Here is a 26,853-nt window from a genome sequence, read left to right as displayed (position 1 = left end):
GGCTATGCATGTGTGGAGGAAGGAGGTATATGGGACGTCTCTGTACCCTCCACTCAGTTCTACTGTGAACCTGAAATTGCAAAAGAAAAATAGTATATTAAAAAATAGTAAGCACAAAGCAATACTACTTATCCAGGTAGTGTTAAATAGTTTATCGTGATAAGAATGGACTGATTGGTTCTGTAACTAGTTAGAATGTTGACAGTGGTGATCCAACCACTTCATGTTACAGATTTTAAAAAAACCTGATATTCTAAGAATTAAAGTAACATTTCCAAAGTCACAAAACTGGTTGAATAGAAGACCTAGATTAGACACAAATCTTCTGGCTCTTAGTTAATTATTTTTATACTATAATTGTATATACTAATTACTGGGTGATAGCTTTAATTGCCTTTCTTTTTTAAATTTCTTTATTGATTAAGTTATTACATATGTGTCCTTATCCCCACATTACCCCCTATCCCCTCACTCATGCCCTCACCCCCCTCATGTCTGTGTCCATTGGTTAGGCCTATATGCTTGCATATAAGTCCTTTGGTTGATCTCTCCCTCTCACCCCCACCCTCCCTTACCTTCCCTCTGAGGTTTGACAGTCTGATCAATGCTTCTCTGTCTCTAGATCTGTTTTTGTTTATCAGTTTATGTTGTTCATGATATTCCATAAATGAGTGAGATCATGTGATATCTATCTTTCTCTGACTGGCTCATTTTACTTAGTATAATGCTCTCCAGTTCCATCCATGCTGTAGCAAATGGTAAAAACTCCTTTTTTACAGCAGCATAGTATTCCACTGTGTGGATGTACCACAGTTTTTTAATCCACTCATCTACTGATGGGCTCTTAGGCTGTTTCCAAATCTTAGCTATGGTGAATTGTGCTGCTATGAACATAGGGGTGCATATATCCTTTCTGATTGGTGTTTCTAGTTTCTTGGGATATATTTCTAGAAGTGGGATCACTGGGTCAAATGGGAGTTCCATTTTTAGTTTTTTAAGGAAACTCTATACTGTTCTCCACAATGGCTGCACCAGTCTGCATTTCCACCAGCAGTGCACGAGGGTTCCTTTTTTTAATTGCCTTTCTTTCCATGTTCAACTTCTTGAATTCTATTATTATCCCACATAAGCCTCTATCACACATGATTTACACACATGCAAAATAATTATTTCTATCTCCCTAAAGATACCTTTTCTTAAATTAAAAATAGATCACAGGTAGGGTAGAATCAGTCTTCTTAATGCTAGGATAAGTTGCTGTCCTCTGCTATGTACATGATTGAGTAGACAACCCAGAGAAAGCTTGATTAATTCTAAATGATCTATTTGATATAAAGACATAGACTTTTTTTGTTGTTGTTGCCAATATTTAGTGTGTATCCTCTTTTGTAGCTGTGCAAATTGAATTTTCAGGACTTATTCTTGTATTTATTCAGGTATTATAATTCTAATTCTTCTTAGCTCTTGCTTCTTTCCTGAAAATCGTAGTTTGCCATTTTAAGACCAAGTTTTAAATCCTCAGTAAGGATTTAAACGTAGTAAACCTCATTGGTAATTATTACTATCATCCTTGTCCAACTCTAGTGATTTTGTTTTATCCAAGTTCATTATTTATGAAAAACATTTATTTCATTTTCTTTTTATAAAATTATAGTAACTTAAATTTCATTTAAATGCATGTAATATATTTATCTCTCAATTACAGGTTGTTAAACTGAAGCAAATAGAGCATACTTTGAATGAGAAAAGAATATTACAGGCAGTAAATTTTCCTTTTCTTGTTCGACTGGAGTATTCTTTTAAGGTAAACTTTATTAATATCCAAATAAAATATTATCATCTCATAATTTTTAAAAATATAAAGCTATAATAGGATTCTAAACTAGGTGGTAAACATGGAGTTTTGTTTTGTTTTTTAAAAAAGATTTGGTTCTCCCTGTGGAATTTGTTAAGGAAAATGTGTAATTTTTCATGAGGCTGTAGTATAAAATAAAAATTTCAATTTACCAAAATCCGTAGTGATATTTTAATGAGGCAAATCAGCACACCTACATATCTTGTTTTTCTCCAGAGCCTTTTCTGCCACACAATCTCACCATCTTTTTTCATTTAGTAATTTGTGCTCTAGTCTTTTCATTCATATGAGTTAGAACAGACTTTGACCCTCCGCTCTAGTGTCTCAAACTTTCAAAAGATTTGTTCTTTAAGTTGGCAGATTTTCAGTTCCTTAGACTGATACTTGGCACCTCTCTGCAACATTGATTCATATGAAGCATTTTAATCTTTTTCCTCCTTTATTCTTTAAGTAAAATAAAGACCTGTGAATTCCTGATGATGTTAAAAATCCTTAATTTCTCTGACCTAATGTAGTACATAAAATGTAAATGTTCTTACTAACTTTTGCAAATTGTTTTTTGACCTAGTTATTCCTCTGCATACACTATAACATTAAGTTATTACTGTGCTGTTTAATTGTTTAAAAGTTAAGTGTTCCCTTCAAGAGCAAGAACAGCAAAAATCCTAGAATAAATAGTAGAAGAATACTAGGGGGGAAACATGAGTACCCCAAGGGAGAAAAGTTAGAACATTTTTTATTTAATCTTTAGTTCCCAATGTTAGTAATCCACCAGGTGGGTTTCTTTTATGTGTCTTTTTCTAATTGAACATGGTGCTACCTTAAAATATTTTGCTTTATTTATCCTTCCTATTTGTTTATAGGATAATTCTAATTTATATATGGTTATGGAATATGTCCCTGGGGGTGAAATGTTTTCACATCTAAGAAGAATTGGCAGGTTCAGGTAACTAATACTTTACTCTCCTTAAATCTTGCTGTGTGTGTTTTTAAAAAAAAACACAAATTTTTAAGTGATGATCAATGTAAAAATTTATTTCATTCAATTTAGTAATATTTTATCTGTATGGAGAATTACATGGAAATATTACTAAGAGGCCACATACTGCTTTTGAAAATCAAATAAAAGCACTATGATACCAATGTAAATATTCTACCATTAGTAAGTATTGTTTGAAATCTATTATTAGAATTTCCAGAAATGCAAACATTAATTGAATTTAAACATATCAGTATTTATTGAACAAATATTACACAATTCTAAGGAAGAGGTTTGTGTAAGGATAAGGATAAAAAAAGGCAATATATAGAAAAGATGATAACATGGTGATGTAATTATGAGAGTTAGTTTTGCACAAATTTAATTCTCCTTAATGTTGTTACTATGTTAAGGTTTAAAAATACATATATAATATATATGTACTGTACCTCATTAGGTTATTACAAATAAAGGCTACACAATTATTTAAATAAGTTATAGGTTGCTATCTTTACTGTGTGCAATAGTTTGTAAGCTACTACTGTTCATTAGTAATCACTAATAGAATGAAACTGAAACCAAGAATAGGTCCAGCTTCTTTCAGTACATTATATATTGGTGTAACTAACATATAAGTGTGAGTTCAAACAGGACTTATGGTGGTAATTAGGTTCATAAAAACACGATGATAAACTTGGATTTCATTCCTTATCATACAACATATGTCAATTGTGACAGTGTTGATGAGATGGGGCTGAAACTGGAAGGGTGTTATAAATTATTGCCCCCAACATGTATTTTTCTTTACATATTTATTCATTCAACAAATATTTACTGAGCACCTGATGTGTATGAGGCTACTACCTAGAAAATATCGTGATAAGCAAAAAGAGCAGCATACGTAATCCTTTTTTGAAATTAATCTATATTTCTGGTCCTACTAGATCAAATTCATGCCAATGGTCTTGAGGGAAATTCTATTCCTAGTTAACGTTGTTCACTGAGGACACAAATCTGAAAGTCATTGCAATTTGTCAGGCAGATTAGCAGAATTCAGTGTATACAGTAGGTGATGAAATAGAAACTCAGACTGAAAAGTCAGTACATCTTTTTGGAATAATACTCAGAATGTGGCATCAAAGTCACATTGATCTATCAGTTGATCTCATCTATGTCTGTAAGAATTGTACATATTTACACAAATATACAGCTTATACCTGTGTTTATGTGTCTGTGTAAACATACATAGAAGATTGGAAATTCAGACTCCAGGATTTTATCTATGGTTTCTGGATGGGATTATGGATGTCTTGCTTTTCATTAATATTATATTTTTTTCTATAATGAGCATATATCATTTTGTAATAAGAACAGATTAGGTAAAAATGGCAATAATCAACAGATAATTTCAAGTAAAGAACTCTCCTATGTAACAAAAATCTTTTAAGCACATGAAATGTATGAGAAATGTAAATGGAACCCACAACAGTGGCGATGACCGTGACAGACGATCTAATTGGCACATTTGCTTTTCAGTCATCCTTAAGGTCAGACATAATTACAGAAACATCAATATCTTCTACGATAGCCAATAATAATTTAACATATGATGACAATTTGAAAGTTAGATTTTTCTTCAATGTATGATTCTCACTAATCATATCAAAGCATTATTTGAAGACAATTTAGAGATTTACTAAATATTTGGAAATTAACAAGATTATTTACACAGTTTTAAAAAAATACATTTTACTCCCAAATTATCTCAACTCCATATTAATTTTTTGTATAATCTAGTGATTGCTATGTGTTAACCCGTTTTACAGAAATCCAATGTTTTGTTTCTTTGCAGCGAGCCCCACGCCCGGTTCTATGCAGCTCAGATAGTGCTAACGTTTGAGTACCTCCACTCACTAGACCTCATCTACCGAGATCTAAAACCTGAAAATCTCCTAATTGACCACCAAGGTTATATCCAGGTATGAGCTGAACACACTATATCTAATGTCTTTGAGATAATACTAGGTAACAAGTTGTACGTATTTGACAACTGCCAATATTGGGATGTTTTTTTCTTTGAGAAGACTATAGCTTTTCCCCAATATCTTAAACAGAGCTTATGGTTCCGGTGCTATTCCAGAGAACAAACAGTCCCCTCAAGGATAGACCGCGTTTACATCTCCTGTAATCTGTGGTTGTGAACCGAGCACAGACTCCTGCATAAAGAATTAGTAATAGCTAAATTTGTGAGCACTCATTTAGTGCCATGCGTTATTCCAAATGTTTTTTTATGTATCGTCTCTCTCTCTCTTTTTTTTAGAGAATCATTGTTTTTTGTGTGTTTTGTTTTATTTATTTTTTATTGAGTTTTAGAGATAGAAGAAGGGAGAGTGATAGAGAAAGAGAAATATTGATGAGAGAGAACATCATCGATCCACTGCCTCCTCCTGGGGATTGAGCCCATAACCCGGGCATGTGCCCTGACTGGGAAACGAACCGTGACCTCTTGGTTCCTGGGTCGATGCTAAACCACTGAGCCACACCAGCAGGGCTGTATCCTCTCTTTCAATTCTGATAATGCCATGAAGTGCAAATACGGTTGTTATCCTCATTTTAAGGCTGATGAAACTAAGGCATAGCAAGGTCACGCAGGTGGAATCAGAATTGAATCCGGTCTGTCCCCAGCGTCCATGCTTTTTATACTACAGTGCAGCTGCCAAATCTGGACTGGTGACAGTGTTTTCTTTCCGTTTCTGCTATTGATGGATTGGGAGCGTCCCTTTTTACACATTTACCAGGTCTCCCCAGGGATGCTGCTGCACTTCTGATGAGATAATTAATGGCAAAGGACATGCTGGAGTTAAGGAACACTTCTAGCACTCCTTCATTTTTATTAAGACTTTTGTTGTTGTTGTTGTTGTTGTTGATTTGCTCCTGGGTTAGAGGTGGGAAATGTTATTCAGCATTGGGTTGTTTCAACTATATTCACTAAATAGTGGCCCTCATAGATTAGCCTCAGTTCCATTTAATTAATTTGTTTTATCTGGTTCTGTTTTTCACCCTGATTTTAAACTTTCAACTTCAGTACAACAAATACCTTTATTGTGAAGTAATAATGTTCACAGTTTTGTGCTTTTTTTTCCTTCTGTAGGTCACAGACTTTGGGTTTGCCAAAAGAGTTAAAGGCAGAACTTGGACATTGTGTGGCACTCCAGAATACTTGGCTCCAGAAATAATCCTCAGCAAGGTATGCTTACACTGTCATTACGCAAGACGTAGAGACAGAAGGCATGTGTCAGAGTGGACTTCTATGAAAACAGTCTATTGACCTAATGCAGGGGCCCTCAAACTACGGCCCGCGGGCCACACGCAAATACAAATATTGCATTTGTTCCCGTTTTGTTGTTTTACTTCAAAATAAGATATGTGCAGTGTGCATAGGAATTTGTTCATAGTTTTTTTTAAACTATAGTCCGGCCCTCCAACGGTCTGAGGGACAGTGAACTGGCCCCCTGTTTAAAAAGTTTGAGGATCCCTGAGTCCTAATGTTATACTTTTATTTAATCTGAATTATAAATTTAAATCTATTTGTGCATAATTATTAAAAAAAAATAGAGTCTAACACTAATCCCATAAACTGTCCATTTTAACTCTGAATCTAATGCAAACAGTGTTAATAAATCTGACCTCTAGATCCATGTTTTGAAGCTGGAAGCATAGCTTTTCCATAATCATTCCCAGTCACAGGAGAGCAGTCACAAGAGGCAAATCTAAAGATGATATGCGCTAGTCGTCAGTTCTTTGTTTCAACTTTACCACTTACAAGAAATATACGTTCATTGTGTTTTAATTTCAGTTTAAGCATAGAAATATCATAGCAATTGAATAATTACAGTCTTATTGAAGACAGTTCTACTTCTTCAAACAGTGAAAATGTGGTGAGAGAAATGTGTACTCGTATCTGAAAGAACGGTTTAACTTCTCTTTTCCACTGCCATTCTTTGGTGGAGAAAGCTAGAAAGGAGAAATTAACAATAACTGGGCACAAATAGGAACAAGGAAAGAGGAAGGGATAAGCCACATACCTCAATATTTAGAAACTGAATACCTACCCCCTGAATAATTGAAAATGGCTAGCCTATAGACGTGTTAGAATAAAAAAGATTTATTTTAGCTTTCTCTCATTATCTTTCACACTTTATTTTTTTAAATTATCTTTATTGTTTAAAGTATTACAAATGTCCCCCTTTCCCCTGCATTGACACCCTGTCTCCCCCCCCTCCCACCCCCGCACCCCAGCCCCCTACCCCAGGCCTACAGCACTATTTTCTGTGTCCATTGGTTAGGCATATATGCATCTTTCGCACTTGATCTTTTAGTTTTTTATAATCAAAATATCATTGCTATTAACACATTTCTTTTTTAACTATACTTAACAAATACAGAGTATAACAAAAGTAGGTTTACAGTTGTGTTCATATGCAAAATAATATAATAAGTAATAAATAATAATACAGGAATAAACTCTGTTTCATGTACTCAAAACTGTAAATCTACTTTTGCCCCACCTTGTAATACGATGACAGAATAAGTGCCAAAACTTTTAAAATGTATATATATTGTAAAAGTAATAAATGTTCCCTGTACAAAATTCAGAAAATACAGAAATATGTAAAGAAACAATTAAAAAAAACTATAATCTCTCCACCCAGAGGCAGCCTTAAAAAAAACACTTTTATATAATTTTTATGCATGTTATCATAATTGAGATATAGTGAATGTATAATTTTGTATTCAGCTTTTTTTCACTTGAATAACAAGTATCATTCTAATGGCTATTTGCAAATGTAACCACGAAATATTTCACCATTCTTCTATCATTGAATTTTCAAGTTGTTTCCTTTTTCATTTTTTTCCTCTTATAAATGAGATAATGGTCTTTGTATATAGCTTTTCTGCATTTTAAATTATTTTTAGGATAAATTCTTGAGCCTCTTGATACATATTGCCAAAGTGCTTTCCAAAAAGATGGCAACATTTTATACTCTTGCCAGCTGTATATGAGAGTGCCTATTTCACCACACTCTCTCCAGCATTGTGTATTCTTATTTTTTAAATCATTACTAATTTAATAGGCAATAAATAATATTTTAAGCCTCATGTTTTTATTAGATTTGTTTTAATACTTATAGCCATTTGGTATTTCTTTGTGTGTATATGAATTATTATTTCATGTCCTTTGCCTATTTATTGTAATTTAGTTTTTCTTATTGATTTGTTTTCATTCTCTATATCTAAGGCATTAAAAACATGGCACATTTATTATGAACATTAGCACACAATCTACAACATAGAAATCAAAGTTTAGTAAAAGAATCTTGTTCAACATACATGCTTTCATTATAATAAAAATATTGTAATGAATGACTGCATTAGTGAGTTGAATTAAAAGAGTTAAACAAAGTTAATGCCTATTTCTATTAGCAAGACAAAGTGCTATTCCAATTATACTAGTCTCTCCCTTTTAAAAAACATGCAGAAGCAGAACAAAAATGAAAAGAAAAAAAATATCTATTTATAGTATTATATTTTAGCTCATAATTTGAAAACTAAATAGTTTGGAAAGCTAAAATTTTGAGAAAAGGTTGAAATGTGGGGCGTGGTGAAGATAATTAGAGGATACACTTAACCAAAGATCTGGCAAGAACTCAGCTCATTCCTCTCCGTGATCAGGTTATTCTTTCATAATCTTTTGTGCCAATTGACACTGATCATTGTTGATAACAAACGTTATGTAAACATGCTAATATTTGAACTTCATAAATACTTCTATATCTTAATTTTAGTAAATGTAAAATGAATGAACAACCCATGTACAAATAACCTTAGCATTGTATATTTGGTTCACAGCGCCCTTTCAGGATATGTGCTGTGCACACTCAAGGCACTTGTTATATACGTTGTTTCCTTTCATTAGATACAGTCAGTCCTCTAACACCCTATGAATTATCTTTTCTGTATACCTTTTAGAGATGAGAAGGAATACAGTCAATAAAGTATACTTAAACGTTTATATTTATTGGGTTCCAAATTAAGTGTTTAGCTACAATAAGATCTTGTGAAGTGGAAGGGACTTTCCTTAGTATACTTACTCTCCTAAAATCCAACGATAAGCATATTCTGAAGTCAACTCCATTACTTATTATGAAATGCAATATCTACTATTTTGCTTCAAAACTTTTGACATTCCTAGCATTCTCTAGAAAACCTGGTTCAAAAGATCATAGGCCTAAAGTGGACTTCAAGGGGTAATTTGGTCATACTCCCTTCCTATTGTTATGCAACAATTACAGTATTGCAAGTGAATAGGGAATATTTTATTGTCCGTAATATTCTTAATGATTTTAGAAAGAAGACTTAATAATATTTTCTAATATCCAATTTCAATATTTAGAAAGTTTCCTATATTTAATTTAAACCTGACCTGATACGTTTTTTTCATTTTTTTATTCTATCCTGAATAACTCAGTAACTGCTTTTGAAAAAAAATGTCCCATGCTTGAAGGTCATTTTGAAGTCATCAATGACTTCATTCTCTGCAGAGTGTATACTAATTGACATTTGGTGTTCGTTTCTCTTAGGGCTACAATAAGGCAGTGGATTGGTGGGCATTAGGGGTGTTAATCTATGAAATGGCAGCTGGCTACCCCCCATTCTTTGCAGATCAACCAATTCAGATTTATGAAAAGATTGTTTCTGGAAAGGTAAGAAATACATTTTATTATTCCTCTGTTATTCATTATTTCTGTACATGAATTTTAAGCTTTATAGATTGAAGCCATTTGATATCATATTATCCCTAACTTCAAAAAATATGGAAATGTTCAGAGTTGCTGCCCTTGTATCTAGCATTCATTAAAGATAATAGCATAAATGTTAAATTATCAAAGTCTCTTAAGAAAAAAGGGCATGTTGATAAATACATTAGCAAAATAATAAAACATTTTCTAGTTTTAGTAATTTTATCACTTGCAAAACACAGCATCATAGCCCTAATCCTGAGTATTCCTTCAAATAAATAAAAATGGTTAGTCATTTCATGTGCTGTGTCCGTGGAGAGATGTTTCAGGGGCTTTTTAAAAATGTGCTCTTGCTTTTTCAGGAAAGACTTCTTGTTTGAATTACGTCATACACCACAAAATTGAGAGTAAATATAAAATAGATATTCTTAACATAGAAATTCATAGAATTTATGTAAACAATTATTCATGTTCATTGTGATTATAATTGTCATTTATCTTTAGCAAAAATGGAAATAACTAATTTTTCTTGACCATCAGTAGATTTATTGTCATAGTATTTGACATTTTGTAATTACTCCATAAACCTTCTCTTTTTTTTACATTTATAATTCCTAGTTTTGTTTCCAAAGCATTTGTTTAGAGTTAGTCATTCGCTCTTGCCTTGGCTCATACTGCAGGTCTTTTTAAAAGATATTACAGTCAATTTTAATAGAAATGAGCCTGATTCTTTCTACTATATTGCAAAGAAAGAGTAACTTAAAATCCCCAGAAGAAGGCCTTCTATATTTACGATAAAGTTTATGGAAAGGGATTTTTTATTTTTCCCTTTTGCTATTTTTACACAGAGTTTGTTCTGTTTATCTGTGGGGATTTTTGTTTTGTTTTGTTTTTTAGATTACATAGCCCCATTTAGAATGTGACCAGGAATAGGGCGTTAATCTTGACATGACATCACCCTGAGATGTGATGTAGTTGACTTCTTTGTACTTTGTGACCTTTTAAGACAGAGATTAACCTAATAAACCTAAAGAATCTAGAAGGAGGTAGAGGAAGAGTCTGTATTTCTTTGTAGCCCAGCCAGGTTCACACTCTACATTTAGTATGAAAGCTGACAGTCAGCATCAGTGAACGTAAAATTCACTTAAAAGTTGCAGTGTTAAGAAGGCAACCTAAATGTCCATAACCTAGTAATTTAATTTTTTTACCAAGACCCAAATTTATCTCATAGTGCATATGCAGTGTACTGGGGCCAAAAGATTTTTCAGTTATATTTAAATGTACTTTATGGGGAAATTTTTGTGAAAAATAAATACCTTTTACAGATAAATAAACTAAAGATGGGCAGTGAAAATTTTACAGAAAGGCGGAGGGAAGTATTTTAAGTCATGAAGTATCAGTGCTGCCCTTGTTACTTTGGTAACACTCTAGACTTCACATTTCTTATGTTTGTAATTGTTTCCACTAAGCAGAATGTTAAAGTCACAGTAAAAGAGCCTTTGAAATGAACAAAAGAAAACATCAAAAAAAATTCGTAGAGGAGGAAGTGATTTGTTTTTTAAGAATTTGAAAAGTAATTATGTAAACTCCCAAGAGAGAATAAAAACCAAAGGTCATATGAAGAATGATGCGAGAACTAAGATACTTAAAAATCACTGAATGGAAGGAGCATATTTTGCCAATCCAAAGACTAAGAATGCAGAACTATAATAATTCCAAATAATTCAATTGCTGGTAATTACAAAGTTCCTGAATCTTCACTATATTGCTTTTATTTATGCTTAGCTTCCTAAAAGGAATAAGACTATCCGACAAGGATGCTGTCACAAGTAAATTCCATTTACTTTGAAAGATTGTTTTAGTGAAAACAAATATATCTTCATCTGTCTGACTTGGCCTCGGTTTGCCAGCCATTCTCTACTGCATGACATTGTTTTCAGCTGTTCATGAGTATGTTTTTATTTCATGCCATATTTTAACATTTAGGATTCAATATTAGCTTACATTTTAAATCTGCATATATTCTAAAAATCATAACAGTTCACATCCTAATCACCTTAGAAGAGTAGCAACATAAAAGTTTGTCCTATGACAATATTTTATTTTTTTCTTCATTTATTTAGAAATATGATAGGGTGTTTTGCTTTTGACTGAAGATGCCAGATTGTCTCTCCCCATATTGGATATTATAAAGTTATTTTTATTCCTTGGTCTCTTTCCTCAATTAAAATAGAACTCCTGAGAGCAGAATATAGCCATTAAGTGATCTCTAGGATCTGCATTATGTGAATATAAAATCATCTTCATCACTCCCCAATAAAACCATCTGTTTCAACACTGAAATCCAAAGTAGATGTACCTCTCTCCATATTGCAAAAGTGTTATCCCCGGGTTTGGTTCCAGTCAAGGGCCTATGCCTGGGTTGTGGGCTCGATCCCCAGTAGGGGGCATGCAGGAGGCAGCCGATCAATGATTCTCTCTCATCATTGATGTTTCTCTCTCTCTCTCCCTTTCCCTTTCTCTCTGAAATAAATAAAAAAAATATTTTTTTAAATCCAATTATGGCCTTTTATTTGTAAATGCTATATTTGTAGTTACAATGTTTTAATGGTTTTGATGATGCAATATGTCACTTAAAAATATACTTGCATCCAGAATTTTTCTAATTTTAAAAAATGTATATTATTATTTTATGTAGCAACATTTTATGTTGATTATATTTACCATTCTGAAACCAGGTTATAAAGATTATAGATATCAGTGGCCTATACAAGTTAAAATAAACTGTATTTAATGAAGTGATTAATTCACTAACGTACATATATTTGAACATTAGATTGTTAGGTACTGTCTCTATTACAATATTGTAACTCAAACTGGTATTTTTAAATATACAGAAAGATGATCAATCAACTTGTGAGATTCTCTCCTACACATATTTGCCTTTAAAAAAAAAACAAAAGAGGAGGTATTTGAATGTCAAATTATTCATGCAACATTAAGGTTCAGGTTTTAAAATGCACATGAACAGAAAAGTCTTATAATTCCTGCATTTTGTGCCTCATCCTAACAATATATGTGCTGAGTTTCTGCAGTCTTTAAATTTCGTGCTCAGTAGCATATACTGTATGACAAGAATCAGTTATGGTTTCCATAGCAACTCTATCTGGCTGCATTATTCTTGGAAATATGAAAGTTAATATTGTGTTCAAAAATGATACTTGGAAATAAGTCAGTCAAGGAACAGCCATTAGAGAAACCATAACTTTAGAGCCCTTGACTTATGTAATTTAATAAAAGTTGTTAACTTCATTATATATTAAGTAGATATTATTCCATTTTTAATGAGCACCAAAAATGTATAAGGAAACACTGTATAAAAAATAAAGTTGTAAACAGATGCATATAGAGAATGATCAAAGAGTTAGTTAATTTTTTTTTCTGGAGGAAAATTCACATTCACATGAAGGAAAATTGATCGTCAGCCAAATGGCTATTCCTCATGTGTCCAGAGTCTCTAAGACCATTCCCAGGTTAGGAGATTCACTGGGTGGACTCAAAGAATTCAGCATATAGTGATAATCAAGGAACGGATACCTTACGTTATAACGCACACCTTCATTGTAAGGTGCCTTCCAAAGAAAAGGTACAAAGCAAAAACAGCAGAGGGAAAAGGCCCACGGGGAAAGTCCAGAGGAAACCAGGCACCGGCTCTCCCACCCCACCAGTGTGACTCAGTGGCTGAGCGTCGGTCCCTGCACCTAGAGGTCACCTGTTCGATCCAGGTCAGGGCCCATGCCCTGGTTGTGGGCTTGGTCCCCAGTAGGAGGCGTGCAGGAGGCAACCATTCAATGATTCTCTAGCATCATTAATGTTTATATCTTTCTCTCCCTCTCCCTTCCTCTCTGAAATCAATAAAAGTATATATTTTTAAAAGAGTCCTCTCCCCCTGTTAAAGGGTCTTCTTTAAGAAGAAGAAAAGGTCAATAATATAAGTAGTAAAATAGCAATAAATACATATCTGTTAATAATTACTTTAAATGCAAATAGATTAAATGCTCCAATCAAAAGACTACAGTGGCTGAATGGATAACAAGACCCTTACATAGGCTGTCTCCAAGAGACTCGCTTAAGGTTGAAAGATACACACAGACTAAAAAGTATAGGGATGGAAAAAGATACTTCATGAAAATAGAAACGAACAAAAATCTGGGATAGCAATACTTATACAAAAATAGACTTTAAAATAGAAGCTATAACAAGAGACAAAAAAGGACCCAGAAATTCCACCTCTGGGTATTTATCCAAAGAAACCCAAAAGACATACACATTCATAGGTTCATTGCAGCATTATTTACAATAGCCAAGATATGAAGGCAACATAAATGTCCAATATATAATGGAATATGACTCAGCCATAAAAAAGAATGAAATCCTACCATCTGCAACAACATGGATGTACCTAAAGGGTTTTGTGCTGAATGAAATAAGTTAGACAGAAAAAGATATACGCTATATGCTTTCACTTATATGTGGAATCTAAAACACAAAATAAAGGAATAAGCAGAACAGAAACAGACTCATAGAAACAGAAAACATTTTGATGGTTGCCAGGTGGGGAGGGGTGTTGGGGGATGTGTGAAAAAGGTGAAGGTATACATGTGCTTTTGGGGAAATTAAAGGCCATTTTCTACTTGACTGTGGCTATAGTTAAAGACACTTAGACTACTCAGAAGTCATTTTCATAAAATACAAAAGCATTCTTTTCTATTTGCATAAAACCCAGGGCCATTTTTAACTCCTTTCTGAGATCATTGAAAATCCTTGTTAATACCTGCTTTGACAGCCCTTTACTCTAGTGGGCTTATGGGTAAATGCTTGCAACTTGTTGGGCAGGGGAGGGAGTGAGGATGGGGTGGGTGATAGCCCTCTGTAACCATCTGGGTTTGTTTTGTCTACCACTGTTTCTGCATAGATAAGGGGACAGATCAGAGAGCCCACAGTTTTGGAATCAATATTAATAAGTGTTTTTCATTGTCCTAGATCTTTCTGTTTATAGATAGGATCCAGGTTGATTAAAGTTTCCCCAGGCCCTACGAGGCAGTGTGGAACCTAGCACCACATCTATGGAAAGCCTAATATATGAAAAGTTGTTATGCCTTTTAAAAATGATTAGACATGCTAATTTTTGCTACATAAATTCTTTATTGGGATTATAGATTTCTAAGGACTGTACTTAATTTATAAGAGATAATATCTTTAAATTTATTCCAACATACTTGTGGACAGAAGTTAACAGATTATTGTTGTGAGCTGTGTGCAAACGCTTTTGGGTCATTTTGGCCCAGAAAATTTTATCCGAATGTATAAAGGATAATGAACTAGTTAAGTGATCTTTTGTCAGTTCCTGAAGAACAGCAGTAAAATTTTCCCTTCTTCTTCAAAGATAAGCTTTGTAATTTCTGTGATTGAGCTGAATGTAGACAAATTTGATTTTGACCTTATTTTATTTCTAGAAGAAAAAACAGTCAGTAAACGAGTTAGTGAATTTAGTTTAAACCACCCAGTGTGGATACAGTAACAACATGAACAGATTGGCTCTTTGGATGTAACTTCCTCTTAAATTTTAGGAAATAATAGTCATTACTGAAACCAAAATGTACAAAACTTTATAATGGGTGCTGAAAACAGAACAAATATTCCATTGAGTCTGCTCAATTTGGACTGAGTTTCATAGTTGGTTTAGCATATTACATAATGTAGTTTGACAGTTGTTTAGGATGTCAGCTATATTCACAATGTTGTCCTTACAAAACGGTTACACTTATCCATTTTCTCTCTCACTCTATCAAATGTTAAGTACAGAAGAAAAAAAGAAAGTGTTCTGTAAAGTAACAGGTGAAGAATGAGACAAGAAGAAAGGAGGGACTTCCTGCTCCCTCCGGATGATTCTTAGAGCACAGACTGTCCTTCTTTGTCTGGAAACATAATGATAAATATTGTTGTCCTCCAGGTTCCTTCTTTGGTTCAAAAATTCAGCTCCAGATCATTAAATGTTATCTTAATGGAAAGGTTGATAAAATGAAAAATGTATTGAATTAGTGCCTGCAGAATACTAGACATGATGCAAAGCAGTTTCATAAAAGTTATTTGGTTTCTTTTCATACCTGTCAGATGAAATATACTTCCATCACTTTATGAAAGAGTTAACTGAGCCTCAGAAAGGTGAAGGGGTTTTCTCCAAAGCATAGAGCATATATGTAACTGGAGTTGTGGTTGGAAGCCAGGTATTCTTTCTACTAAATAAATCGTTTGGTAGATTTCTGGGATGACAAGAATGTTTAGTTTTATTTCGTTTAACTCCCTCATCCTGTATGTAGGTAAATCAAGACTCAGAATTGCCCAAAGACAAAAGGAACTTTGTGGCAAAGCAAGAAATAGACTCAAGAGCAGTGCTTCATTATTCCTTCACTTGGCTGTAGTGACTCTTCACATCTTAGTTGTATTCTTGCATTACTGATCTTTCCTTCTCATTCTCCTTGGCTTGGTCCTCTTTTCTTCTTTCTTCATACCTCTTCATGACTTTGAATGCCAGCTAACAATTTCTAAATTCATTTTTTTAGTCCATACCTGACTCATGAGTTACAGACTCTTGTATTCAACTTCCCACCTGAGATCTCCATGCCTAATAAACATCTCAAATTCAACCTCTCTAAAACTGACGGATTTTTGTTTTCTTAGCTAATGCGTTTCTCCCACCACCTTTCTCATCTCGGTTGATGACAACATCATCCTTTCAGTTACTCAGGCCAAAACACCCTAGAGACCTCACCAATGCACAGCAAAACCATTTTGGCTCTATCTTTAGAAAATATGCAGAATTCAATCACTTCTTACCACCTCCACTGACACTGCTGTCTTCTGAGTCACTAGAGTGAGTCTTTAAAAATATTGAATCAGATCCTGTTATTCTGCCCAGAACCTTGCAATGATTCTCCATTTTCTTCAGAATAAAAAATAAAGACCTTACAGTGCAAGGTTTTGTGAGGGGTGATATGATGACAACATTTTTAAAGTGTCCCTCATCACTAAGTTATCTGTCTTCCTCACAAGAATGTAAACTCTGTGAAGACAGGAATCTTTGTCTTATTTTGTTTGCCACCATATACAAAGTACAGCAGTGTCCAGCCCATTCAAGGTGTCTAATTGGTATTTGTCAAATTTGAATATATGCATTCATTAAATATTTCTTGAGCTCATCATATATGCCATACCAGTGCTGGATACAGCAAATCAGCGTGGTCCCTGCCTCCAAGAAGCTTTCATGAGTAGATGCCCCCTGTCAGGGATACTGACTGACTTGGTCTTCTGTGTATTCTGCACATCTGTGTTTTTAAATGATCACAGACAATTTTCATACACATCATGTATTTTGTTTGCCTATACTTCACTATAGAAATATATTTATTCTACAGAATATACCATGAGGAAATTCAGAAGTAACTTGGTCTCTGAACGTTGGGGGGAGGGGGAGAATCATAAATAGGAAATATTAGGGGGGAAAAGACCAAATAAACACTCTAAAAAGTTTATATTGCACAAATACCTCTTTCATGTTAAATAATGCCAGTTTCCAATAATCTTATCTCTTAGATCTAATGGTTTAATGGGTCTATACTGTCCCTTCTCCATATCTGGCTCTTTACAGCTGCTTCCACGTTATTTGCCCTAGTACGGCCTGGCAGGAAGATGGAAGAGTCGGGAGGATTAAGTTATTTTCCCAACAGTGAAACTGAGTTGGTAGCTTCACTGGAGCTGAGGTTCCTTATCTTTAAAATGAAGGTTAGACTAAATTAAACTGAGCTCGCTCTAGCTCTGATATTCCAGATTCTGATTACACTTTCTACAGCAGTTATAATTGATAATAGTGTTAGAAATAATGCCATTCCTGATACAGTTTTGAAGGAAAAATGAGTCATTCTTCCCATTATAGAAACCTTTAGTGTTTCCAGGTGTGGCAAAATGTAGGTTTACAATTGTGAGTGTGCAAAGCACCGTTTATTCTTGTATTATTAACTAATGATTTTTTTATTTTCCATGCGAACAACTGTAAACCTACTTTTACCCCACCCTATGCTATAAAGGTTTTGCAATTAAAACATAACTTTAAGTTATTTTCTGTTTTGTTTTGGGAGTTTTTGTTTGGGTTTGTTTTGTTTTGCTAATTTCAGTTTGATGAATCAACATGGGTGTATGTTCCGTCAAAAAGAAACTGGATTTTTTATTACATTTTAAAACAATCCTGAGGAAGATTCTTTCACAAGGATTCTCATTATTTCTCCCTCGGTATGCTTTAAGGCTATGACAGATTCTCATCATTAACATGTCTTACTATGAGAGTGTGGGCTCCTGATCAGAAACTCTGAGGAGCAGGAGGGTGTGATATGGAAGTGAGGAGGGTGTGTCTACAACTTGAAAAGGTTCCTAAATGATTCTGTTATCTACCATTACCACCCCCCACTGCCACTCCCCATTTGAAAGTCACGGTTCTGAAGATTAAACAGATGCACCACACATTAACCAATTCAAGACCATCATTTTATCTGCATTCCAAAATAAAGAACTACTACTTTATTTAGGTGTATATATTCTTCATGCATTGCATTGCATATTACCTGAATTCAGAAGATAATTTATATGTAGTGCATACTGTCCACCATTCTGAACACCATAATGGAGAGAATAACTGACACATTACATTGAACAGTTCATGCAAACTATTCAGCAACAAAGATAGCTTTACTTCAAATAAGTTATTTCTTTGGAATCTAAACAAAGAATATATCCACCATATATAGATAAATTGTGTTATTTTTTAAATAGCATGCCTTTTGAATACCCATATGCTCTAGTTTTTTTCCAACTAGGATAAAGAAATGTATAGCAAATATTTTTAAGATGAAAATTTCAGTCTTTTATAAAGTTACTGACAATAACTATCACCAGGTTATTGAGTCATGGAAATAGTATAGACTAATTAAAAGTATATATGCTAGAGTCAGAGTACCTTGCTTGAAATTACAGCTTTACCAGTTATTAGCTCTGCAGTATTGGGCAAATTACTTAATCTTTTTAGCTCTCAACTACATCACCTTTAAAATAATAATACCGGAACTTACTTCAGTGCTACGTTTTGGATTTCATGAACCAGTGCATATAAACTGTTTAACACAGTGACTAACTTGTAATAAGCCATTGTGTGAAAAGTAAAATCTAAGGAAGGTGGTAATTCACATGCCCTTTTTTTTTAACATAAAACTTATTATCTTTGTTAATTCGGACTTTTAAAAAATGAAGCTTCTGGTAGCTAATTTGTATGAGTTGACCTCCAAATCATGGTCATTTACTAGCTATGCAACCTTTGAATAGTCTTTGGTTACTTGGCTCAAATATTATTTAGTTTTTCTCTGGTATGGTGATAATGTTAGTTTATTATTTACATTTTAAAAATTTTATCTGTCACTGGCAGAAAAAATAAAATTTCTGCATAAAGAAGTGAATAGAGTTGCAAATAGTGCTCCTCAAATTTCCATGTCTGTACAAATGAGTCACTTGGAGATAGAAGCTCAGAGTTCCAGGCTTAAAGCCCCATCATTTGAAGTAAGCCCCAGGAATCTGCATTTTTATCTTCTTTCCCAGTTGATTCCAATAGAAGTGTGTCCTATGACCACTCTTTGGGAAACATTTGGCATGAGAGTAGCAGTCAGAAGACTGGTTATGAATCTGGCATTGCCATAGAATTGAGCTGTGCATGCTCATGACTTAACTTCTATTTTGAGAACATAAGAATATATATTAAGTATGTTGAGATTTTTGAAAATGGGAGTTATATACAGTATGTTTGAAGACAGTGTAAATAGCAGAATGTATGAGGTTAGGAATTATAAGACTGGATGCCTAATCCCAGCTCAGCCACTTTATAGTCTGATGATTTGTTAAGTTATGTAATATCTCTGAATCTTAATTTCTCCATCTCTAGAGTTAATGCCATATCCACTGAGTATGTCTTATCTAACTAGGATGTAAGTCTCATGAAATCGGAGACTTTATTTTTGCTCACTGCTGTATATCCAGCAGGTAGAATAGTGCCTGTTACATAGCAGATACTCAATAAGTAATTGTAAAATCAATGAACTACATTATTTGAAATGATCTAATGAGTTCTGGGAATCAAAACACAAAAATGGCCCAGTTTCTTCCCTCTAGAAACTCCTACTCTATGAAAGACAGACATCCACAAATACTACAGTATAGTTGATTGAATGCATTGTGGAAATTAACTGAGGTAATGTGATGAGTCACTTTGCAAGTTATAAGGTGATAGTGGTACTTGTAGAGAACTAAATTAAGAATGTAAGGAGTTCAGAAATGGATCTGTTAACTCTTTAAAGCATTTTCTACAGAGGTCTATAGTCAGTTGGAAGTCAGTGCCATGATAATCCAGAAAATAGAGTATGTATTTCATGGGGCGTGGGAATATGATATGAGACCAAGGCTTGGCATGCATAATAGAGAAAGGAGATTAGAATGAAAGTGCAGGTGAGCACACACAGACATGCATAGATATTTGCACATACATACCTGCATGTGTGATGGGAAAGAGGACAAGTTGAAAAGGATAGTGGAGAAGAGTCAGTAATGAAAGAAAAGAGTAAAAGATGTAGATGTAGCTATTCCTTCTAATATCACCTTTTCGTTTTTTAGTACACATATTAATAAAAGGGTGAGAACTGGGAGTTATGTTGGAGTAGAGAGTTAGAGGAGAAGAATTAGTTAAAACAAAAACAAAAATAGTCCTAGGTTTCCTAGGACTAATACTTTATTTTATTGATTGCCAAATATATAATAACATCTTCTGTTATTTTAGGTGTTTTTTGTTGTTTTGTTTTAAGGCTGGAGGTCAGTCAACTCATTGTAAAATCTTCATAATTTGGGAAGTAGGAAATGCTTGTAAACCAATCCAAATCATTTTTATACTGTTGCATAATAGCAGAATTATGTTAAAAACTCACACACTAATAAATACATGGAAAACGGTTTCCTGTGCTGTGAAAGGAAGTGTGGGTTTTTATAATCATTTTTAGACTTCTTTTTTTATCATCTCTTTCAAAATGCGCATACTGATATCTTTATATTCTGCTTTTTCTATTTAAGTTACAAGTTTAAATTTGTATGACTCTAAGACAGAACTTTGTAACGTGGGATCCAAGAGATGGGGAACCTTCTGACGCTGCTGGAAAAGTTCTATATGTCATACATGTTCTTCTGGAGGGGGTGGGGGGTTATGTTCTTGAAGAGGCTTCATGACTGAAACAGGGGCTTGAAAGCATAATTTCATTCACCCAAATAACTCGTTTCTCTAAGACTACTATGGGGACTGAAATGTGTAGTTAAAAGTATTTGAAGGTTATCACCACATATTTTTTGTTCATATAATGACCTATCATCTTTTTAAAAAACTTTCTGAAATCCAAAGAGAAATAGCATGAGTCTTGGGATGTGTGTTTGATCCCACGGTATGTTTGTGCAGGTTCGATTCCCATCGCACTTCAGTTCAGACCTGAAGGACCTTCTACGGAACCTGCTGCAGGTGGATTTGACGAAACGGTTTGGAAATCTGAAGAATGGTGTGAGTGACATCAAGACTCACAAGTGGTTTGCCACAACAGATTGGATTGCTATTTACCAGAGGAAGGTGAGTCTTTCCCTTCCTCAATTTAAAAGCTTTTTTAAAGCTGATGTTTAAGTTATATGTAATAGAAATATTTTCTGTTCCCCCCTTTTTATTGAATTTATTGGGGTGACACTGTTAATAAAATTATATATGTTTCAGGTGCACAATTCCACACACACCTTCTATACTCTGTATTGTGTGTTCACCACCCTAAGTCAAGTCTCCATTAATTACCCTTTATCCCCCCTGCTATTATGAATGTATTCGCTTTCCCATTATAATAGACTAGAGGCCTGTTGCTCAGATTCATGCACCGGTAGGTTCCTTTGGCCTGGCCTGTGGGGATCGGGCTGAAACCAGCTCTCTGACATCCACCAAGGGGTCTCAGATTGCGAGAGGGCGGTTCTCGCACCCCGGAATTGGGCTCCCTCCTCTCTGGTTCCAAGTCTCTGCAGCTTAGCAGCTCCTGCATTTAGCGTCTGCCTCTTGGTGGTCAGTGTGCATCATAGCTACCGGTCGGATGGTGGAATGGTTGGATGGTTGCTTAGGCTTTTATATAGTAGAGGCCAGGTGCACAAAAATTTGTGCACTTGTGGGGGTCCCTCAGCCCAGCCTGTGCCCTCTCGCAGTCTGGGACCCCTCGGGGGATGACCACCTGCTGGCTTAGGACCGCTCCCCAGGGGATTGGGCCTAAGCTGGCAGTCAGACATCCCTCTGGCAGCCCGGGAGTCCTCGGGGGGTGTCCACTTGCCAGTGGGGAGCAGGCCTAAGCTGCAGTCGGACATCCTTAGCGCTGCTGAGGTGGAAAAGGCTCCCACCACCACCACTGTGCTGGCAGCCGTCAGCCTGGCTTGTGGCTGAGCAGAGCTCCCCCTGTGAGAGCGCACTCACTACCAGAGGGCAGCTCCTGCATTGAGCATCTGCCCCCTGGTGGTCAGTGTGTGTCATAGTGACCAGTCATTCCCAGTCTTTCTGCTGTTAGGGTCAATTTGCATATTACCCTTTTATTATATAGGAGTGCCTGGAGGAGGGGCTGATGGCTGTTTGTAGGCTGATGGCTGTTTGTAGGCTGGCCCTGGGGTCCCCACTGGGGTGCTGGGCCATCCTGGGTGAAGGACTGAGGGCCGTTTGCAGGCTGGCCATAGCCCCTTCTGGGTGGAGGGTCCTGCTGGGGTGCCTGGCCAGTCTGGGTGAGGGGCTGAGGGCTGTTTTCAGGCTGGCTAAGCCCCCCAGTGGGGACCCTCGCCCCATGAGGGTGTGGCCAGCTTGCGTGAGGGGCTGATGGCTGTTTGCAGGCTGGCCACAACCCCCAGCCACCCAAGCTCCCAATTGAGGCTGGCTGGAAGCAGATATCTGGGATTTATTTGTCTTCTATAATTGAAACTTTGTTGCCATGAGCAGAGGCCTCAGCCGGCTCAGGGCTGATGGGAAGCTTGGCTTCCTCCATCGCCCAGGCAACCAAGCCTCCTGCTTGCTCCAGCTCCATGGCTGCCGGCTGCCGTCTTGGTTGAGTTAATTTGCATATAGTCGCTCTGATTGGCTGGTGGGTGTGGCTTAGGGTGTAGCGAAGGTACAGTCAATTAGCATCTTTTTCTTTTATTAGTGTAGACTAGAAGCCTGGTGCACAAAAATTTGTGCACTCAGGTGGGTCCCTCAGCCCGGCCTGTGCCCTCTCACAGTCTGGGACCCCTCGGGGGATGTCCACCTGCTGGCTTAGGCCCGCTCCCCAGGGGATCGGGCCTAAGCTGGCAGTCAGACATCCCTCTGGCAGCCCAGGAGCCCTCGGGGAATGTCCACTTGCCAGCGGGGAGCAGGCCTAAGCTGCAGTTGGACATCCTTAGCACTGCTGAGGAGGCGGGCGAGGGCACCCCAACGGGAAACCTCACCCCATGGTGGTGTGGCCAGCCTGGGTGAGGGGCTGAGGGAAGTTTTCAGGCTGGCCACACCCCCCTTCAGGGTGGAGGTCCCTACTGGGGTGCCTGGCCAGCTTGGGTGAATGGCTGAGGGCCATTTTCAGGCTGGCCACACCCACTTCATAGTGGGGGTCCCCACTGGGGTGTCTGGTCAGTCTGGGTGAGGGGCTGATCGCCGTTTTCATGCTGGCCATGCCCCCTGGGCGACCCAAGCTCCCAGACTCTCCTGTTTTTCTTTTTCTTTTTCAGCGCCTCCTTGAGGGGAGGCCAGGGTGGGCTGGAAGCAGGTATCTGGGCTTTATTTATCTTCTATAATTGATACTTTGTAGCCTTGAGCAGAGCCCAGGGCCGGCCAGGGCAGGCGGGAAGCTTGGCTTCCTCCATCGCCAGGGGTAATCCAAGCCTCCTGCTCACTCCAGCTCCGTGGCCGCCACCATATTAGTTGGGTTAATTTGCATACTGGCTCCTGCTTAGCTGGTGGGCATGGCTTGTGGGTGTGGCAGAGTGGCGGGGTGATGGTTAATTTGCATGTTTCTCTTTTATTAGTGTAGACTAGAGGCCCAGTGCATGAAATTCATGCCCGGGGGCAGTGGGGGAGGGGTTTCCCTCAACCTGGCCTGAACGCTCTCCAATCTGGGACATCCCTCTCACAATTTCTCTCCTAACCACTCGCCTGCCTGCTTGCCTCATTTCCCCAACCACTCTGCCTGACAGTCTGATTGCCCCCTAACCGCTCCCCTGCCGGCCTGATTGACGCCTAACTGCTCCCCTGCCAACCCGATCTCCCACAACTGCCCTCCCCTGCCGGCCCAATCACCCCCAATGGCCATCCCTTGCCAGCCCAATTGCCCCCCAATGGCCCTCCCCTTCTGGCCTGATCACCCACAACTGCCCTCCCCTGCTGACCTGATCTCCCACAACTGCCCTCCCCTGCCATGACCCACCTCCTCCACCGGAACCCCCCTCCTCTGCGTGAAGTGGCGGAGACGCCAGGACCAGCCTCCTCTGCACCGTGCAGAGCGGCCGCTGGACCCCGCCTCCACAGTGCGGGTGGCCGTCTTGTGGCGGCCATCTTGTGATGACATCACACAAGGAGGCTTTTATTATATGGGATAGATTGTAGGGGAAATATATGATTTCTTGTTTTTATTGTAATTGGCCACCTTGCTAAATTCTGTTATTGATTTCCATAACTTTTTCAGTGATGCAGTGACTTTATTGACAGGTGCAGACGTATCATTTGCCTCTTCCTTTTCAATATTTATACTTTCATTTCCAAAAGTAATATGCTAGGATGTCTGGAATAATATTTTAAATCAGCAGTGCTGTTAAGCTACTTGTCTTGTTCCTCTTTGGAATGGGAGTGCCTTTCCTGTTTTACAAACATCAAATACAACATTAGCTATTGGTATTGCATAAGTATTCTTGATCAAGTTCAGGATATATCCTTCATTCCTACCTAGTAGACTGTATTTTATCTTTGACATATAACTGTGATGAAGTGTATTGGTGAGATATCCTCATGTTCCTGAAGTGAACATCGTTTATTCATGGGGGATTATTTCAATATCTGCCTGAAATCAATATGCTAAAATTTTATTTAGGATTTTCACTTCCATAGTCATAGGTTTTATTGACCTATAGCTTTTATTTTTCTGGAGTTGAGCTTACATGGATTCATAAAATGAGTTTGGAAATTTTCTGTTTTTTATTCTTTAGGAAACTTAAGGAACATAGAAATTATCTTGTATTTATTCCTTGGAAGTTTTAACAAACTAATTCTTTAGATATTAGTGTCTTCAATTTTTTGCCTTTTCTTGAGTCAGTTTTAGAAATGTATATTTTTAAATAAAATTAATCATGTCCCTTTGTAATTATCGCTGTTTATATTATCTTTATTCTTATATTTATTAATGCGTCCTATAGATATATTTATTAAATTTGCTTGAGGTTTGTCATTTTATTCTTATTTTAAAGATTATGGCATATTCATAATCTTTTCATATTTATAGTTAGATATAAAAATTTCTGCTGTTGCTTAGCGAACATTTGCTAAGCTATGCATATCATTATTGTATTTTTTAAAATTATTTTTAAAATGGTATAGAACTGAACTGCTACTGCTCATTTAGAGTTTATGTGTATTCCAGTGGGCGTGCCTTATCCCAGGTAGTACATAGCTTATCTTCCAAAAAGTAATACACTAGCCCTAGCTGGTGTGGCTCAGTGGATAGAACGTCAGCTTTCTAACTGAAGGGTCTCAGGTTCGATTCCAGTCAAGGGCACATGCCTGGGTTGTGGGCTCGATCCCCAGTAGGAGGCATTCAGGAGGCAGCCAATCAATGATTCTCTCTCATCATTGATGTTTCTATCTCTCTCTCCCTCTTCCTTCTTCTCTGAAATCAATAAAAAAATATATTTTTTCAAAAAAAGTAATACACTAGAACAAACAGGTTGTAGTACTGGGCAAATGGATTGACAGCAAATCTTGATTATAAAAAAATGGATTTGGGGATCCCAGGATAATTTACAAATAAAAATGATCCAGTACTTTAACATAGCTCTTTGTTTTAATATTTTCTTAATTATAACTATGCACAGCAGTACAAAAATAGTAGTTAACTTGAATAGTATTATATTTTTTACTCTCTGACAGAGTGTTCATAAACAATGAAATAGCTAAAAGAATCTAGCAGAAAGACCAGTAACCAGGAAGTAGTTTGGAAACTCAAACTGTACAATCATTCTCTAGAAATGATTGTATCAATAGGTGTGATCCCAAATTGCTTCCTGACCAGACGTAAGGCGACGGTCTCCTTAGCTCCTCCTATGCCTGGTGCAAACAGCGTCCATTCCCCAAAGCAGGACATGCAAGGCAACCAGCTGGCAAGCAAAAAGATGATATTAGATGTTCCAATCTTACTTATTTTCACCTTATTTAAAATATCTTATTTGTATGTATGTCTTATAATAGTAGAGTCATGCATGTAAGTAATTATAATTAAATAAATATACATATATTTGTGGCATATGCTCTATGTTTTATTAAAAGTCAGATAAATCAAAATACTTTGGAGAACACAGGTGTAGCTATTAGAAAGGACTCTAGGCTAGTAGTAGAGAATCATGAATTTGAGATTTCTTTAGCCACTTATTAGTCATGTGAATTTGGCCAAATTTTTGTTTCATAATCTGTCGGATACCTGCCCTGCTCTCTCTAAGTGTTGTATTGAGGAAGAAATGATATAGCCATATGTATGATTATTTGTAAACACTATAAATGCTGTGTAAATTGTATTATATTTTCAGCTCAGCATTTAAAATCTTTTCCTCAAACATCTTCAGTATATCACATAATCTTTATAAAAAACACATTTAAATAATGGAAAGACAGTTTTAGGGTCCAAGGAGGAAAATGTTCAGAATTTAACAATTCTGTAATTTTAAAAGAAATTTATTTTTCCCAACTTTCAGAAAGTTTTGATAGCCAGATATTTTAAACAAAATAACCTTGGGGACTTAAAAAGGAAGGAGATTAAAAGTAAGTCTAAGAGTTAACCTGTAACTTCAGG

At 36.4% G+C, this 26,853-nt stretch overlaps 1 protein-coding gene across 9 annotated transcripts in view; it reads left to right on the top strand.

The window, feature by feature from the left end:
- The window catches only part of PRKACB (protein kinase cAMP-activated catalytic subunit beta), a 115,614-nt gene that overhangs the window by 83,860 nt on the left and 4,901 nt on the right, over nucleotides 1-26,853 (top strand). For all 9 annotated transcript variants that reach the window (XM_059689046.1, XM_059689049.1, XM_059689053.1 and 6 more), the window contains 6 exons: nucleotides 1,706-1,804; nucleotides 2,719-2,801; nucleotides 4,687-4,813; nucleotides 5,986-6,081; nucleotides 9,476-9,598; nucleotides 21,225-21,389. In XM_059689046.1, the coding sequence (XP_059545029.1) occupies nucleotides 1,706-1,804; nucleotides 2,719-2,801; nucleotides 4,687-4,813; nucleotides 5,986-6,081; nucleotides 9,476-9,598; nucleotides 21,225-21,389 (693 nt within the window). The remainder of the gene's footprint in view (nucleotides 1-1,705; nucleotides 1,805-2,718; nucleotides 2,802-4,686; nucleotides 4,814-5,985; nucleotides 6,082-9,475; nucleotides 9,599-21,224; nucleotides 21,390-26,853) is intronic.

The sequence above is a fragment of the Myotis daubentonii genome, chromosome 3 (genome assembly GCF_963259705.1).
Source record: "Myotis daubentonii chromosome 3, mMyoDau2.1, whole genome shotgun sequence".
Lineage (NCBI taxonomy): Eukaryota > Metazoa > Chordata > Mammalia > Chiroptera > Vespertilionidae > Myotis > Myotis daubentonii.
This window is presented reverse-complemented; position numbering and strand designations above follow the sequence as displayed.